This window comes from Balaenoptera musculus, chromosome 8 (assembly GCF_009873245.2).
Source record: "Balaenoptera musculus isolate JJ_BM4_2016_0621 chromosome 8, mBalMus1.pri.v3, whole genome shotgun sequence".
NCBI lineage: Eukaryota > Metazoa > Chordata > Mammalia > Artiodactyla > Balaenopteridae > Balaenoptera > Balaenoptera musculus.
Window position 1 is genome coordinate 33,326,318 of NC_045792.1, and position 17,320 is coordinate 33,343,637.

The 17,320-nt window shown below is 32.4% G+C and overlaps 1 protein-coding gene across 1 annotated transcript in view; it reads right to left on the bottom strand.

Moving 5' to 3' along the window:
• CNTN5 (contactin 5) overlaps positions 1–17,320 on the bottom strand; it is a 1,373,994-nt gene that overhangs the window by 797,640 nt on the left and 559,034 nt on the right. The window contains exon 3 of the mRNA XM_036862636.1: positions 2,634–2,758. Within this exon, the coding sequence (XP_036718531.1) occupies positions 2,634–2,688 (55 nt within the window). The 5' untranslated portion in view covers positions 2,689–2,758. The remainder of the gene's footprint in view (positions 1–2,633; positions 2,759–17,320) is intronic.

A 17,320-nucleotide genomic window follows, 5' to 3' on the forward strand; every position in this document is an offset into this window, starting at 1 on the left:
AATCCCATGCATAGGAGTTTTTAGAGTTGCTAACACAAAGAAATAAACTTCTTAACTAGAGTACAGTGTCAAAGTACAGTTTTTTGTTTGTTTTTGTTTTTGCCTTTAGTTTTACAGATTCACTTCCAAAGTTTCTTAAGTCAGTACCATTTTTCCCACACTCCCCTAAAGTGGAGGTTGTTTCATACATTTGTAATACTGTTAGGTTCTTTGTCACATTCTGCATTTCATCCAGGGATCCTCTAACCTCCTAAATTATTATTTTTTTAAATTTATGTACATTAAGGTTTACTCTGTGCTGTAAAGTTCTGTTGGTTTTGATAAATGCATAATGTTATTCTTTCACCACTACAGTATCATACAGAATAGTTTCACCAAGCTGAAGAATGCCTATGCTTCCTTCACTCATTTAGTCATCCCCTGACCCCAACCCCTGACAATCACTGATCTGTGCACTCTCTGTAGTTTTTCCCTTTCCAAAAGGTCATATATATAAAATCATACAGTATGTAACCTATTCAGACTGGTTTCTTTCACTTAGCAATATGCATATAGTATTCATCCTGTGTTTGCATGACGATAGTTCATTTATTTTTATCACTGAGTAATATTGCATTATATGGAATTTCTATGGTTTATTAACTTATTGAAGGGTATCTTGGTTATTTCTAGTTTTTGGTGACTATTAATAAAGCTCTTATAAACTTTTTTGTGTAGGTATTTTGTGTGCCATAAATTTTAAAATCAGTTAGGTAAATACCTAGGAGCCAAATGCTTGATTAGATGGTAAGACCAGTTAGCTTTGTAAACACTGCCAAACAGTCTTCCAGGTGGCTGTACCATTTTGCCTCCTTACCAGCATTAATGAACTTCCTTGTTTTCTGCATCCTCAAGAGTAACTGGTATTGCTTTTTCTTCCTTTTTTTTTCCTGGATCTTAGCCATTCTGCTATGTATAATGGTATCTCATTGTTGTTTTACTTTTGAGTGCACTTTTAATATAAGGTTGTATATTCCTGTGAACGGTGTCAAAGTTTCATTGCTCTGAATAGCCAGTTTTTAAACATAAGGTTGTGTAAGAGTTCTATATTTTCTAGTTAAACACAGCCAAGATAATCCACCCATTAAAAAATGAATAAATAAAACAGAGAAGAAATACAGTCTGGGTCTTCTCTTATTTCTTCAGTCGGTGTTGGTTCAAATAGCATCAACAATATAAAATGTGCTTATGACCTATGGCTTAATTACCCACATTTTCTGTAATAGCAATCAAGTTAGTGTACAAAATAGGTCCTGTTATGTAATACTCATAGACAAATAACCAGGAAAAAAATTAATAATAAAATAAAATAGTAAATATTGAATGTAAGTATTACCAAGTAACAAGAGCATAATAAAAGCTGTACTTCTAGAATAATTCATTAAGTAAGGAGGTAACAGTGGAGAAAGATTTTGAAAATAACTATCTTTGATAAGTGGTCCTTTCAGTATATAATCAATTTTATTTAAACAACTATCTACAGCAAATAAATTCATGTTTTAAAAGTCACTAATATGTGTATATATGCTTTATATTAAATGCAGATGATTAAAAATCAGATCCCATGTAAAAATTAGAAACGTCCTTTGTTTTTGACTTTTTTTGTCTTTGTCTATAGGATTTGAATAACAACTTACCTCCAGACTCAGCATCTTGTTTCATTGGAAAGAACAGCACCTAGATTCCCTTATGAACTGCAAATCTAGGCATCACAGATACCAACTCAAGCTGAGTATTTTTGTCTTTCCACACCATTATATAATACCTCCTTTGAAGTGACTGTTTATTTAGGGGAGATAAGTTGGGCCAGCACATGAAAATAAAACTTTGGAGTGACATTACAATCTATCACTCTTCCTCCACCTAGCATTGTCAGATTAATATATAAAAACACTGGATGCCAGTTAAATTTAAATTTTAGATAAAATAGAATAACATATTGCATGGAACATACTAGAAGTAAAGTAATTATATGTTGTTTATTTGAAATTCAATCTTAACTGAGCATCTTTCATTTCATCTTGCAAACCTACCTCCATTCCCCTCAGTTAGTTTATGAGTTCAAGAGGAGAATGACATTGAGAAGATAAAAGAGAGACCAGATCATCATGGAAGATGGTAATACTGCACAGAAAGAATGTAAGATAGGATAAAATATTTAAAGACTCCTTATTTCTTTTATAAGTAACCATAATCATGATAAACCAGGATGTTCATTTAACTTTCACTGTCTCTGAAACTATTCACTTATTTTTCATGTTTTCACAAATGTCTCTACCCATATTTTATAGAGGTATATATATATATATATATATATATATATATATATATATAAAACGATGGTTTAGATTGTAAATGAAAGTCAATGAGATGGGATGTACACTTATTTAGTTAACATTTATATGGTATTTTTATAAGTACCTTATTATACGTGACTTTTTGTGGTGCTAACAGAGGTTTAAGGGTTGTTTTCTCTTTTTTTGTTGTTGTTGAAAGGATGAATCCTGATATAAATTTAAATGAACACCTGAGGATATAGTTAATGAAGACCTTTATATATTTTTGTTATTTGATACGAAAGGTGGGTTTTTTACCTGAAAGACACCCAGTGACTGACAGAAACAGAATAAGTTTCCAAGAGGAGGCCATCCTTGGTGACTAGGATCGCCTGTGTCCCAGTGTATTTAGCAGCTCTGACGTTTCTTCATTAAAGAATGCCCTGTTGAGACAGATAACAATTTTCAAATACAGAGAAAAGAAAATAAACAAACAAAAAGGCAAACAAACAAAAACCAAATCAAAAATCTCATAATAAAATGATAAATAACTTTCATTGCAAAGGTCAGATTAATATATACTTGGACATTGACAACCATAATAAAGTTTCCATTAGAATTAATTTAATGCACAACACAGAAACTTTGGAAAAGTGATAAACTTTCTCTATCACATTTACTTATATTGAATGCTCCCTTACAGATAATAAAAACATCAGGTTCTAATGGGGATGATTTTTCCTCACAGGGAATGTATAATAGTTATATTTATTACATTAGACAAATTATTGGACTAGAAAAATAGGGTAGAAGAACCAGTTACATCAATATATACTCTTCTAGTCTAGAACATAACTAATTATCAGTTAAGCAAGTGACTTTACACATTGTGTCTGTAGCTCATCTAAACCTCCACAGGGAATTTTTCTCATTTAATTATTAATGTCAACTGCCTTTGTTTATACTCCTGTGATTATCTGTACTGTGTTATAGTTCCCTCCTTCTGTGAGTTATTTTCTCAGCATCCTTTGCTAGCCAGAACCTAAGGGAAATAAGGATTTTCATGAATATTTAACCTTTTTTGTCTAATGCCATTTTTATAACAATAACCAGTATAGCACATTAATGTCCTTTGATTCCTTTATCTGTTCTGAAAGATACAATAAACATAAAAATACAAAATTCTAGCATGAAACTTAATATGGAAAAACTTGACAAATGTGTACTAGAAATTCCTCTAATAAACAAGTAACTTCTGAGTTTTCAGGTGTCAGTTACTGGTGTCCTTCTTGGCCAAAAGCAACTAAATTGAGAAATAATTGTACAGTGTGTTGATGATTTAAAATAACAATTGCTTCTTTGCAACTTGTTCCTCCCAGTAGACTTAGAGGTTCAGGTTATTTCTATCTTTTAGGAAATATCTTAAAAATATAGATGAGCATTTTTCCCCTAGTTAGGTCATAATTCAATATAGACGTACCCAAAGAGGGAAAGCTTTTCTTAGTGAGTCTTCCACCTGAATGTTAGTTCCATTTTATTTATATTTTAAAATCTAAGCCTTGAAAACCTACTTTAATTACAAGGTTAGGGATTACTAATGGAAAAGAAAGTTAATGGGTTAATAATGGTTGATTCACAGACACCCCTTTCAAAAAAGATATTTTTCATCATCTTTTTTCTTCCAAGTAAATATCAGAAATAAATACAGTTTGAAGCACAAAAAAGACCTTATCACTACTTTTTACAGTTTAAAACATTATTACTTATACACTGCTTTTTACCAGAAAGGAAAAGAAGAAAATCAGCACTTCACACATAACAATTAGAGACTTAAAGTTGCTAGAACAACAATTATTATTCATGAAAACTGCATATTTAAATTAGTGAATTCTCAATCCATTGATGAAATTGGCCCTTCACAGACTGTGAGTTCTAAGACATTAATGCCGTTTTGCTTAACTTTTTTTGATGAGCTTCTGCTCAGTCCATGTCCTGAAAACTGGTACTTTCCCTCTCTATTTACAATGTCTTCTGTTGTCTTAAATAGTCTTCATCAACAAATGCAAATATTTTCAGAGCACTTAAATGTTATACACTGGGAATGTCAAAGAGAAAACACACACGCGTGCACACATGCTCATACACACACACACATACACAGAAGTTAACCATAGGCTACAAGCCAAATAAGCGGGACAATGTAAGTGTAGCATAGATACAGAGCTATCAAAAGGGGAATATATCCCTAAGGATGAGAAGAGTTGGGAATAGTACAGAAGCATCTTTAGCAAAAATTCAAGAAGATATTGAGCTTAGACAGATGTCTTACTTTTGGATGGAACCGCCGTGAGCACATGGATAAATAAGTCGTTATCAGAGAGTGATCCACACCGAATAAATCAACATGGAGTAAAGGGACAGCCAGCGGCCAGAGGATAGACAAGGCTATTTTCGTAAGGGTTCATGGAAGGCATTTCTGATAAGATGACATTTGGGCTCAGTATTCATGTTTTCAACATGCCATTGTAGAATAAGCCTTATATTCCAGGCACATTTTTTTCAGTTCTCAAATAAAAATAGTACAGTGAATTTTATAACTAAAATAATCCACTTTACATTAAAACATTTTCAAAGAGAGAAAAGCCTGCATGTGTGTGATTGTGTGTGTGTGTGTGTGTGTGTGTGTGTGTGTGTTCATTTTCAAACATCAGTGCTTGGTCCTTGGGGCCTAAATGCAAAAAATAATAGTTCTTCAAAGCCATTCTTTTTAAGATGCCTAAATGAGACTCTTTCTTTTTACTGGCTTACTTTCTTCTCATTCTCTCTCTCTCTCTCTCTATCGCTCTCTCAAGTAAAGAAAAAAGTAAATAAAATAATCTTTAGGTTCTGAAATATGTAAATTTGCATATGCTTCTCTTGAAAAGACAATTATTCCATGGCTTTAATAAAATCCTTGTATCAAAGTAATAAAATAATGTAATTAATCAGACATACATTAAGGTCCTATTACATGCCAAGTTAAATTATAATCAGTTAATAAATGTTACTAAAGCATATTAAGATGTATATTTTAGAAATACCTTAATGGAAACTGACAGTTGTACATTAAACTGTTATTTATCAAGAGATTGAAAAGTCAGAAGTACTAAGTTGCATACTACTAATTGGATATATTATTTTTTTAAAAACAATTTTTAAAAGAGCTTATTTCAATGTTTAGAATATATACCTATCATCATCTGTGATAATCAAATTAGATGTATGAAATGACATATTACTTTGCATTTTTTCCTGAATTATTGCAAATATTTGCAAGTAAAGTAAAATAAGTAGAACATCGTATTAGTAGTAAGTCATAAATTATAAACAATACATGCATTGTGCAGTTGAATGCATAGGCAAGTACTTAAAAACATCACTCCTTAATTGGAGTCTAAAATAGGATTGCTAAACATATGTTAAAATAAATCAGATGATAGTATGCTACCACCTGAATGCAAGTTAGTTTTTCTTCTTAAAGATACATATAGGAAACCGCCTTGTGTATGACATGTGTATGTGAGTGTGCATAAAGAGAGGGAAATGTCGAGAGAGAGAGATTTCTATTAATGCCTACCAATCTCTCCTGTTTTATAGCAACGGTTTCCTTCAGTTTGGCCTCTTACTGGCTATTCACAGAACAGTCAGAATTACATTTTAAAACATAAATCAGGCTTCATCATTTCCCTGTTTCAGTGGTTTATTCTTAAAATAAAATCCAAATTCCTTATATAGTATTCAAGATCATATCTAATCTGGCCCCTGACTAACTTTCTGCTTTCATCTTCTGGCATTCTAGACTCCATTCCCACCACATTGACTTTCTTGCTGCTCCTCAAATATACTTTGCACTCATTGTTTCCTTTGCCTGGACCCCTCCACCATCAATTCTTTCCAGACTGTATCACTTTAAGTCATTGAAGACACTGGTCCTCAGGCCTTTCTTGATCATTCTCTTTAAAATAGCCACCCCTTGCTTCCTGTCAGCCCTGTCACTGTTTTTCCTTACACTGTCCCTACCGTATTTTTCTTCTTAGCAATTATCAGTGCTTGAAGTTATGCTATTTATTTGTTTACTTTATAATTATCTTTTTCTCCTACTAGAATGTGATATCCATGAAAGCAAGAATTTTTGTCTTGTGCATCTTTGTATACCCAGCATCTAGAAGAGAATCTGCTTGGTTTTAGTAGGTATTCAATAACTATTGTGAATAATAATTATTGAATAAACTGGAGCCTCTAGTAAGTAGATTATTTGGCACAAGATAATACAAAAAGAAAAAATATTATCCCTTAAATTTCCATAATACTAACAACAGCTACCATTTATGAAATTCTACGTGCCAGGCATTGTGTCATGCACTTTACTTACACAACCTCTATTAAATAACTTGACATCTCTTATTGATGAAGATAACTTTCCCAAGGACACACAACTAGTAAAAGAACTGGGGTAAGCATAAGGTTGACTTTTAAATTACATCATCTCTTAACAGAACTCCACAGTTATTTCTACAAAAGTCTCCAGAAACCCTCTTATCTGACACAATTGGAACTGGTACTGAGTTAGTAAAAAACTCATTTAAAAAAATCTTACACATATACCGGAAAGGTTGTCATTTAACTAATATGATTTAACTCTATATTCTTTGGCCTATCTTATTATATAGGAATGAGATTTTTTTTTTTTTTTGATCATCAATATTCTGGTGAAAAATTATTTTATCTCAACATCATGAGTCTTTTTCAATGAAAGTCTTGTCTAATGAATAATATACAATTTTTAATTTCTTTAGAGTGTTATAAGAACATGTGAAGTTGTCTAATGACAGCATCCTTGAGGTTTTTTATTATTTTTATACAGTTATCTCACACACATTTAATTTTATAGCATATCCTAAGTCACTCATTTTATTGTTTGTCTAAGACTATTACCTTTTGTTTTATTTTGTGTTTTATCCTTTTTTTTTTTCTTAGAACCAAATGCTCTCACTCTTGGTACACTCATATGCATTGATCTGCATAATGTTTATTTGAATTACCTAATTACATCAACATGTACAACCTCCACAGATGGATGACACTACACACCTGAATCTTGGTAAGTATACAACTTACGCAGTGACAGTGAGTAACCTAGAGATGAGCCTACTTAACCATCAACATCTAAATAGTTCTGCATTATTTTCATTTATGGAGACAATAAAGGTTGCTAGTTACTTGGCAAATTAGAACAATAGAGGTTGAGTAAAAGTGTTCTGCTCCAGTTAGCATGTGACAGAGCTGCAATATGAAGACTTGGATGTAAGTTTTAGTGAAAGGAGTAAGATGATCAAATATCTCTTTTTCTGTGTACCTTATTCTCCACCTCAACAATGACTCTTGCTAAGACTGAAGCTAGTGGCACTTTTGTTTGGAAGATACCCTTTAAAGGTTGAGCAAGGCCAGGATGGGGCTCACAGAAAAGAATCATTAAAAAAAAAAAAAAAACTTTATGGAAGATTGTATTCTAGATGTTCTTGAAGTTTTCTAGCCAGATGCACCTGAACAAAACAATAGATAATAAAATGCTGCAGAAGATCTAGCAAGAACAAATAAAAAGAATGTGTGTTGGTCTTGTTATGTTTGCTATCATATATCTTTTGAGGACCCAGCAGCAGTGTCAGGAGGTGGATACACAGAATTCTCGCTTTCAAACATAACCAGAGTAAATCATGATATTGTGAATCACAAGAAAATAAATTATATTTTGTGTCCTGGACAAAGTGGTATGGGTTGTAGATGGAAGACTGAGCTCATAGTGTTTACGTATCGTGAAGATATTCTTTAACACGGTTTTCTACAGTGTGTTCTATTTCTCTCATCTTTTTAAATCTAAGAACTCTTGATCTCAACAGACCCTGCCTGTGGAAAAGGGTACAGTAAAGTTTTAAAACGGGTCAGCACTAGTCTTCTGACACTTCAAGGCAACCTTGTAATTTTATTTAAAACACAAAGGTAGAGAAAAGATATGACTCAAGAGTATTTAATAGTACATAGTGTATTTAATCGAGACAGGGACTAAAAAAAAAAAAAGACAGTGACTCTAGGAATCTGGTGTCAGAAATATTCCATGATTCCTGTTCCTGGTGATAGACATAAGGAAAGGGTGAAGACAGAACTGTGACTCATTTGGCCTGACACCAGCCTCCATGTAAATTCTGACAAGACTTGTGTTAGGATTCTGAGTACGATTCCCTTTCTGGTAATTAGGAACTAGACACAATAACAAATAATACATGATCTTTTTAAAATAATACAAAATATAAAATATTTCTAAATGCCTCAATGAACTAGTTTAGAAGGAAAAACTTATTAAAGATCAAAACTAGATAAAAATAGCAAGTTGAGCAATGAAGCTAACTTTCACCATGAGGCTATTCATCAAATCCCAGTGAACTTCAGGTTGATGTTCATGGCTTCTCTGAGAGAGTGGGACCAAAATCAAAGCTTAGGGTCCACATAAGATGGATCTTCAAATAGGAAACTCCTTATATCTAGGATTCCAAAAAGCTTCAAGATTATAGTCAGGGTGAATTAGAAATATGTCTCCAGATAGATACTCTACCCAGAGAAGAGTAAAAGAAAAATGTAAGTCTTAAACCATGAGACTGAATAGAAAGAAAAAAAAAGTCTCATAGTGAAAACTTCGTAATCAACATTCACAAAATATACAGGCAAACAAATCAGTATAAATGAGAAGGAAATGAAGCAATAAAGGTCAGAATCTGACTTGCAAAGAATTCAGATATTTGACTTTTTCAACACAAATCATCAAACAAATGTATATGATCTGTTTTTAAACATAAAGGAATTAGCATTATGCAAAAGAAGAAATAGAGATGAAGAAATTATCTAGAATGCAGCCCAGAAAGGCAAATGGATGGAAAATATGAAAAGAAGGTAAAGAGAATGAAGCATATAGTAAGAATATCTTATATGTCTAATCAAATTTCCAGAAAGAGAAAAAGAATGCAATATGTGAAGAGATAGATATTGCTAAAAATTTCCGGAACTGATGAAATTTATCAATTTTAAGATTTATGAACACCAGAAAAAAACAAGAAGAATGAAGTCCTAGATAAATCATAGTGAAAATTGTGAACACCAAAGACAAAAAAAAAAAAAAAAGCCAGAGATAAAAAGAAGCATTAATTATAAAAGTGGAAAATCAGACTCTCAGTTGATTTAATGATAGTAGTAATGGAATCCAAAAAAAATTAGAATAATGTGTCAGTAAGAAGGAACAGTCAATCTGGATGTCTTCTTTGTAAAAAATGTATATTTGGGTCATCTGCCCTTTTTTTAAATTGGGTTTTTTCATTTTTATGGTGTTGAGTTGATGAGTTATTTGTATATTTTGTATTAACTCTTTATTAGATATATTGTTTGCAAATATCTTCCCCCTTTCAGTAGGTGATTTTTTCATTTTGTTGATAGTTTCCTTCACTGTGCAAAAGCTTTTTAGTTTGATGCAGTTCCATTTGTTTATTTTTGCATTGTTGTCCTTGCCTTAGGAGACAGATCAAAAAAATATTACTGAAATCAATGTCAAAGATCATACTGCTTATATTTTCAGGTGCTACATTTAAGTCTTTAATCCATTTTGAGTTAGACATTTTTCCAAAGAAGACATATAGATGGCCAACAGGCACATGAGAAGGTACTCAACATTGCTAATCATCAGGAAACTTTAAATCAAAACCAAAATGAGATATCACTTCACACCTGTCAGAATGGTGATCATCAAAAAGACAACAAATAACAAATGGTGAGGATATGAAAAAAAGGGAATGCTTGTGCACTGTTCATGGGATTGTAAATTGGTGTAACCACTATGGAAAACATTATGGAGATTCCTCAAAAAATTGAAAACAGAACTACCATAATACCCAGAAATTCCACTTCTGGGTAATTATCTGAAGAAAACAAAAACACTAATTTTAAAAGATATATGTACCTCAATGTTTATTGAAGCATTATTAACAACAGTAAAGATATGAAAGCAACCTAAGAGCCTACAAGTAGATGAATAGATAAAGAAGACGTGGTATATATATATATATATATCTCAGCCATTAAAAATGAAATCTTGTCATTTGCAACAACATGGATGGATTTAGAGGGTATCATGCTAAGTGAAACAAGTCAGACAGAGAAAAAAATACCATATAACCTCACTTATATGTGGAATCTAAAAAAAAAACAACCAAACCAAACAAAACAGACTCATAGGTACAGAAAACAAAAGGGTGGTTGCCAGAGGTGGGGCGGGTGAGTGAAATAGGTGAAGGGGATTGAGAGGTACAAACTTCCAGTTTTAAAATAAATAAACCATTGGAATACAATATACAGCACAAGAGATACTGCCGATATTACATAACTTTGTATGGGGACATTGTTGCAAGACATTGTAGCATCATTTTGTAATGTATGTAAATGTCAGATCACTTTGCAGTATACCTGAAACTAATATAATATTGTATGTTGACTGTATTTCACTAAAAAAGAAATAATTGTCAATGTATAATTCTGAACAGTGAAAATGTCTTAAAGGACATGAGTTAAATAAAGTTCTTTCTACTCAATCAATAACCAAGAGGTCAATTATATCTTAATAAAACTGGGGAAACACCTGAATTTGTCAAAAATAAACCTTTATTGAGAAAAATAATAAATGGTATTCATCAAATAGAAGGACAAAAAGTAATTGCAGAGGGAAGCTCTGAAATGTATAAAAAGAACATAATAGAAGCTAACTCATATAATACAATATTTACTATATGCCAGGTATTGTTCTAAATACCTTACCTTGGGAATTCATTTAATACATAGAGCTCTATGAGATAAATCTAATATTCTCATTTTAAAGATGAGACATGTGAGATAAAAAGAGGTTAAGTAAATTTTCTAAAATTACACAGCTATAGAGTACACTTGAGATTTCTATCTAGATAGTCTGGGTACAGAGCCTATGACTTTAAACAACACACTATACTGCCTGAAAAAAATAGTCAGGTAAAAAATATGGTATGAGAGAAAATTTAAGAAAAGATTGGCTTACATGTGCCTTGGTAATGATTTTTTGGATATGACACCTAAAACACAAGCAACAAAATAAAAAATAAACAAGTGGGACTACATTAAACTAAAGAGTTCTGTACAGAAAAAGAAACTTTCAATAAAGTGAAAATATTTTCTGATTCTTCCTTACAGAATGGGAAAAAATATTTACAAACCATATATTTGATGAGGGCTTAATATCCAGAACATATTTAAAAACTCATGCAACTCAATAGCAAAAAAAGAAGCAATTAAAAAATGGGCCAAGGGTCTGAATAGATATTTTTCCGGAGAGGATATATGAAAGGCTAACATGTACATGAGAAGCAGCTCAACATTACTAGGCATTAGAGAAATGCAAATTAAAACCACGGTGAGATATCACCCCATACCTGTAAGAAGGGCCATCATGAAAGACAAATAACAAATGCTGACGTGGGTATGGAGAAAAGGAAATCCTTGTGCACTGCTGGTAGAATTGTAAATTGGCACAGCCATTATGGAAAATAGTATGGAGGATTCTAAAAAAATTAAAAATAGAACTACCGCATGATTCAGTAATTCCGCTTCTGAGATATAGCCAAAGGAAACAAAAGCACTAACTCGAAAATGTATCTGCACCCCCATGTGCGCTGCAGCATTATTTACAATAGCCAAGACATAGAAACTACCTAAATGTCCACTGATAGGTGAATGAATAAAGAAGTTGTCATATTATCTTATATTTATATATATTGCTATATATATTATATATATAAATATATATATGTTATATATTTATATATGATATATATGTTATATATTTATATGTGATATATATAAATATATGTTATATATAAATATAGGATATATATCACAACATACATATAATCACAACTTATGTCTCATATATATGAATATTATTCAGCCATAAAGAATGATGAAATCCTGTTATTTGTGACAACACAGATGGACCTTGAAGGCATTATGCTAAGTGAAATAAGTCTGACAGAAAAAACAAGTACTGTATGATCTCACTTATATGTGAACTCTAAAACAAACAAAAGCAAACTCACAGAAAAGGAGATAAGATGTATGATTACCAGAGGCAGAGGGTGGAGATAGGGGGAATTAGAGGAAGATGGTCAAAAGGTAAAAGCTTCTGGTTTAAGATAAGTAAGTACCACTAAGACTGTAATGTACAACATGATGACTATGATTAATCCTGTTGTAGGATATATAGGAAATTTGTTAGGAGAGTTAATCCTAAAAGTACTCATCACAGGGATAATTTTCTTTTGTTTCTTCTTTCTTTTCTTTTTATTGTATCTAGATGAGATGGTGGATATTAGCTGAACCTGTCGTGGTAATCACTTCACAATATATGTAAATTAAACCATCATATTGTTATGCCTTAAAGTTATACAGTGATATATGTCAATTATATTTCAATAAAATTGGAAGGAAAAAAGAATAAATGGAAAACAAAGATTGTTTTAATCAAGCAACAATAATCATGTCTTGTGGGTTAAAATGTAAGGCAAATAAAATTATAATACATGAAGTAGCATAAAAATCTGGAGAGAAGTGACTGAAGTTAAATAGTTCAACAGTTTATGTATATTCAGAAGGAAAATAAGATATTAATTTAAACTTGTTATAAAATGTCTATGTTAAATTTTCTAGTTTAACTGCTAACAAAGTAGAAATTTGTCAGAAAATGAATCTATTTATATTCATTATAAATATTTACCATCTCCTACTGTTTAGTAATGAAGAAAACTTTTGTATTTAAAACTCTTACACAGAATTTAGCACATACACAACTTCCTGCATGCCCTATAAAACAGAAACCTTAATTGTTTAGTCTAACATTAGAGGCTCTCCACAGTTTCACTCAAAGTACACATCTTGTCATATCTTCTACTACTCCACCTCAAACATTTTGGAGCCCAGCTAATGGAAATAATTTTTCCTTTGCAAATCCAATTCGTGTTGTATATCTTCCAGGAAAACTTGCCCACACATTCCTCAGCATAAAATTCCTTATTTCAAAATATCTAGGAAGGCATAAAATAAATTATTAAGTTGCTTAATTAAGGGCATGCAAAAGTCATAATTTGAGTGTATTTGGGGTATCAGGCTGCAGTGATAAGGCCAGAATGGCTGCACACTAATGCCCAGGAAGGAGAAACAGGGAATCAAATCTGTGAGTTACATGAGACCAGATCTCAAAGTATTCATAGGTTTGAGAAAGGAGTTTGAATTTTATTATAAACATCATCATGATAAATATAAACTATTCCTATCACATAATTCAATTTCTAAAGTTTTCAGATACTTTCCAATAATATCTAATTTTGCCATACAGAGTACACAGGAACACATGACACTCTGTTTTTACAGATTGGACGACAGGTGTGAAAAAGTGATGGCACTTGCCTAACCTCTCCATAATTCAATGTCAGCATCAGGACTAGCACTCCTGTCTTCTGATTCCTGGTCTAGAGAGCTACATATTATTTGCAAGTTGCCTTTTCCATTTTCTACTGATGAGAAAATGTATTTTAAATTCACAGTTGTTGTAGAATTTAAGAGAATACATTTTCATATATTTTAGGAGAGGTTCTTGAAAAAATGAGTGGAATGACTTGTGACTTGAAACCTGGTTTCTTGCAATGATAGGGTCTCAGTGAAGGGCAAAATGTGTGAATGATGGAAAAGGGCACCAGAGTTATTGCATGCTGTCCTGGAAAACAAACCGTGAAAGCTCATGTTCAGGGTTCCACATGGACAGGTAAGTCAACTAAATTCTGTGTAAAACAGTTATAATTTCAGGTGTATGTATTCTTTACCACCAAACCGTGAGAGGTGGCAAAGATTTAAGTTGAGTATAAATCTGTTTTCTGATTAATTAAAGTTAGCCTCTGAGAGGGAGCTCGAAAGGCTGGACAGGTAAGACAGTGTAAGAAGACACTGAGGAAACCCAAAGGATCTTGAGTACTGAAGGTTTTCTTTATATAACAACATGGTATGAATACGATTTTAGCGTTATTGTCTCTAGCAAGATAGATGGAACCATTATTCATCCTGGTATTTAATATTCTTTTAATTTATTTAAGTATGAAAACAAGGATCTTTTGAAGACGCTTAAAATGTCATTGTGCTCACTTGGTCTTGGCTAAATTGAGTTTTTAATGATTTACTTAAAATTTAACCTGTATCTCCTCAGAAAATTGGCACTTTGAATCATTATTGTCAGCTGGCAGTTGATACCACCAGGCTAAACTGCATTTAAATAATGTCTTGTTATAGGCACATGGTTAAAAGGGAATAGTAGATAGTTCCAAGGCAATGTTTGAAACAGCTAATAGCAATCTCCTCAGGGATCATATACATCTTTTTCTTCATTTCCATATTAAGCTATTTTGCCTGAAATATTCAAATTCTCTAAAGACAAGGGAAATATTGCTGATAAAAGACCAAACAAACAAAAATATCTAAACCAAAGAAGGAAACAAACAAAAACTTGGAAATATGTCCCATATAAATGTATAGTGTTATTATAAAACATTAGGTAGCTCCCTGGTGGAATTTTACTTGCCATATGACAAGAATGCGTAAGTGTGGTTTTCTATGTTGTTGACTGACCGGGGACTTATAAAGAAACAAAGAATGAAAAAGAGGCTACAGGGAAGTGCAGTGGATGTTTTTATATCTCAAAACTTTAATCTGAATGACTATTACTGACTTTTTTCCCACACAGTAACTACTGAGAAGCAACGAAGTCAATAGGGACTAGTAAGGAAAGTGAAGAAACCTAAATTCTGGGCAAAACCAAGTCCCTGCCTCCCTCTGCCTTAGCTTCTTCAATCGTGGCAGCACCAGCTTTTCTGGACTCTCAGCATCTAGTTACCTGACTTTGTTAAGGCCTTTGAAGAGTCACAGATAAAAAGTCTAAAAACCCAAAATGGACGTCAATGTTTCCCCACATTGTTACCCTCAATCAGTGAAATGGCTTTGAAAATTCTTAATTTTCAGTTTATTTCAGCATCAAGCATTTATTACAGTTCACAGAGTTGCAAATATAAGTAAGTTATCAAAGACAAGATGCACTTCAATTAATTCTACTCCTCATCAACAGATAACTTAGGAGAGAATTTACACAAGTGTCCAGAACTTGCCAGGACTAAGAGATTCAGAGTCTATGCAACACCGTACTAGCTGATAGGGGTCCCAAGGGGCCTGCTTCAGTTTCAGTCAAATGAGTAAAAATGGATTATCATAGTCTAGTAACTGAAAGAATTGGAAAGTGTAAGATCAGGTCATGTAATGGAAACTTTTTTGTAGAGTGAAGTTGCTAGGTTTAGTTTGTATTTAAGATATTTATAGCTATTCTAGGCTATTCCAAATAGCCGTAAATGTATTAAATCAAGATACTTTTCACATTCAAGTATAATAAGAATTTGCATCTTTTGACATTTTACCAAGCCAACAAGATAGTACTTTAGTTTTTGGGGAAGACGTCCTTAAATTGAGTTTTCACATAAGTGAAGTGAAGAAATTAGGGCAAGTTAAGCAGATTGATTAATTTCATAATCTAAAATAAGTAGCATATCATATATTACAATTGATTTTTTTTTTTTTTTTGGTCTCAGCATGCACCTTGCAGGATTTTAGTTCCCTGACCAGGGATTGAATCCCGGCCAATGTAGTGAAAGTGCTGAGTCCTAACCACTGGACTGCCAGGGAATTCCCTACAATTGATTTTTATACACTACTTGTTTTGAAATAATTATGGTTCACGGGTAGTTGAAAAAAAAAGTACCGGAAGGTCCTGAGTTCTGTGCAACTTTTACCTCTCCTCCCCCAATGTTAGTTAGCATCTTACATAGTAATAGAACAGTATAAAAACCATGAACTTGGGATTGGTACAATCTACAGAGCTTATTCAAATCTCTTCACATTATGTGCTCTCATTTGTGTGTGTGTGTGCGTGTGTGTGTTTGTGTATTTCTATGTGATTTTATCACATACCTAGCATCATGTAACTACCACCCCAATCAAGATGCAGAACTGTTCCATCACCACAAGGCTTCCTCATGCTTTATCGCCTCCTCCACTATCTCCCTGTCTTTGAAGCCTAATCCCCAGAAACCGCTAATCTGTTTTCCATCTCTATAATTACATTATTTCAGAGTGTTATATAAATAGAATCATGCAGGAGGAAATCATTTGAGATTGGCTTATTGCTCAGCATACTTCCCTTGAGATTCATCTAAATTGTTACATGTATTCTTCGGCATTGCTGAGTTGTATTTATGGTGTGGATTTATCATAATTTGTTGATTCAACCTTTGAAGAACATTTGGATCGTTCCCAGTTTTGGATATTGTAAAGAAAACTACTATCGATATTTTTGTAAAGCTTTTTAAGTTAGCACAGCTTTTTAATTTCTGTGAGATAAATGAGAAAGGTTGCAACTGCTGGGTTATCTGTTAAATCCATTTTCAGTTTTTTTTTAAATACCAAACTAATTTTTCAGAATGGTCATACATTCTAAATTCTCACCAGAAATGCTGAGTGATCCATTTCTTTGCATTCTTACCATGCTTTGGTGTTATTATTATTATTTTTTATTTTAACCATTCCAATTAATGTATAGTAATAACTCATAGTATCTTTAATTTGTATTTTTTTAATGAGTAATGATGTTGAACAACTTTTTTATATTCTTACTTTCCATCTATATATCATCTTCAGTGAAATGTCTGTATCTCTTACTCGTTTTCTAACTAGGTTGTTTATATTTTTACTATTGAACTTTAAAAGTTCTTTATACATGCTATATACGGGTCTTTTGTCAGATATGTGGTTTACAAATA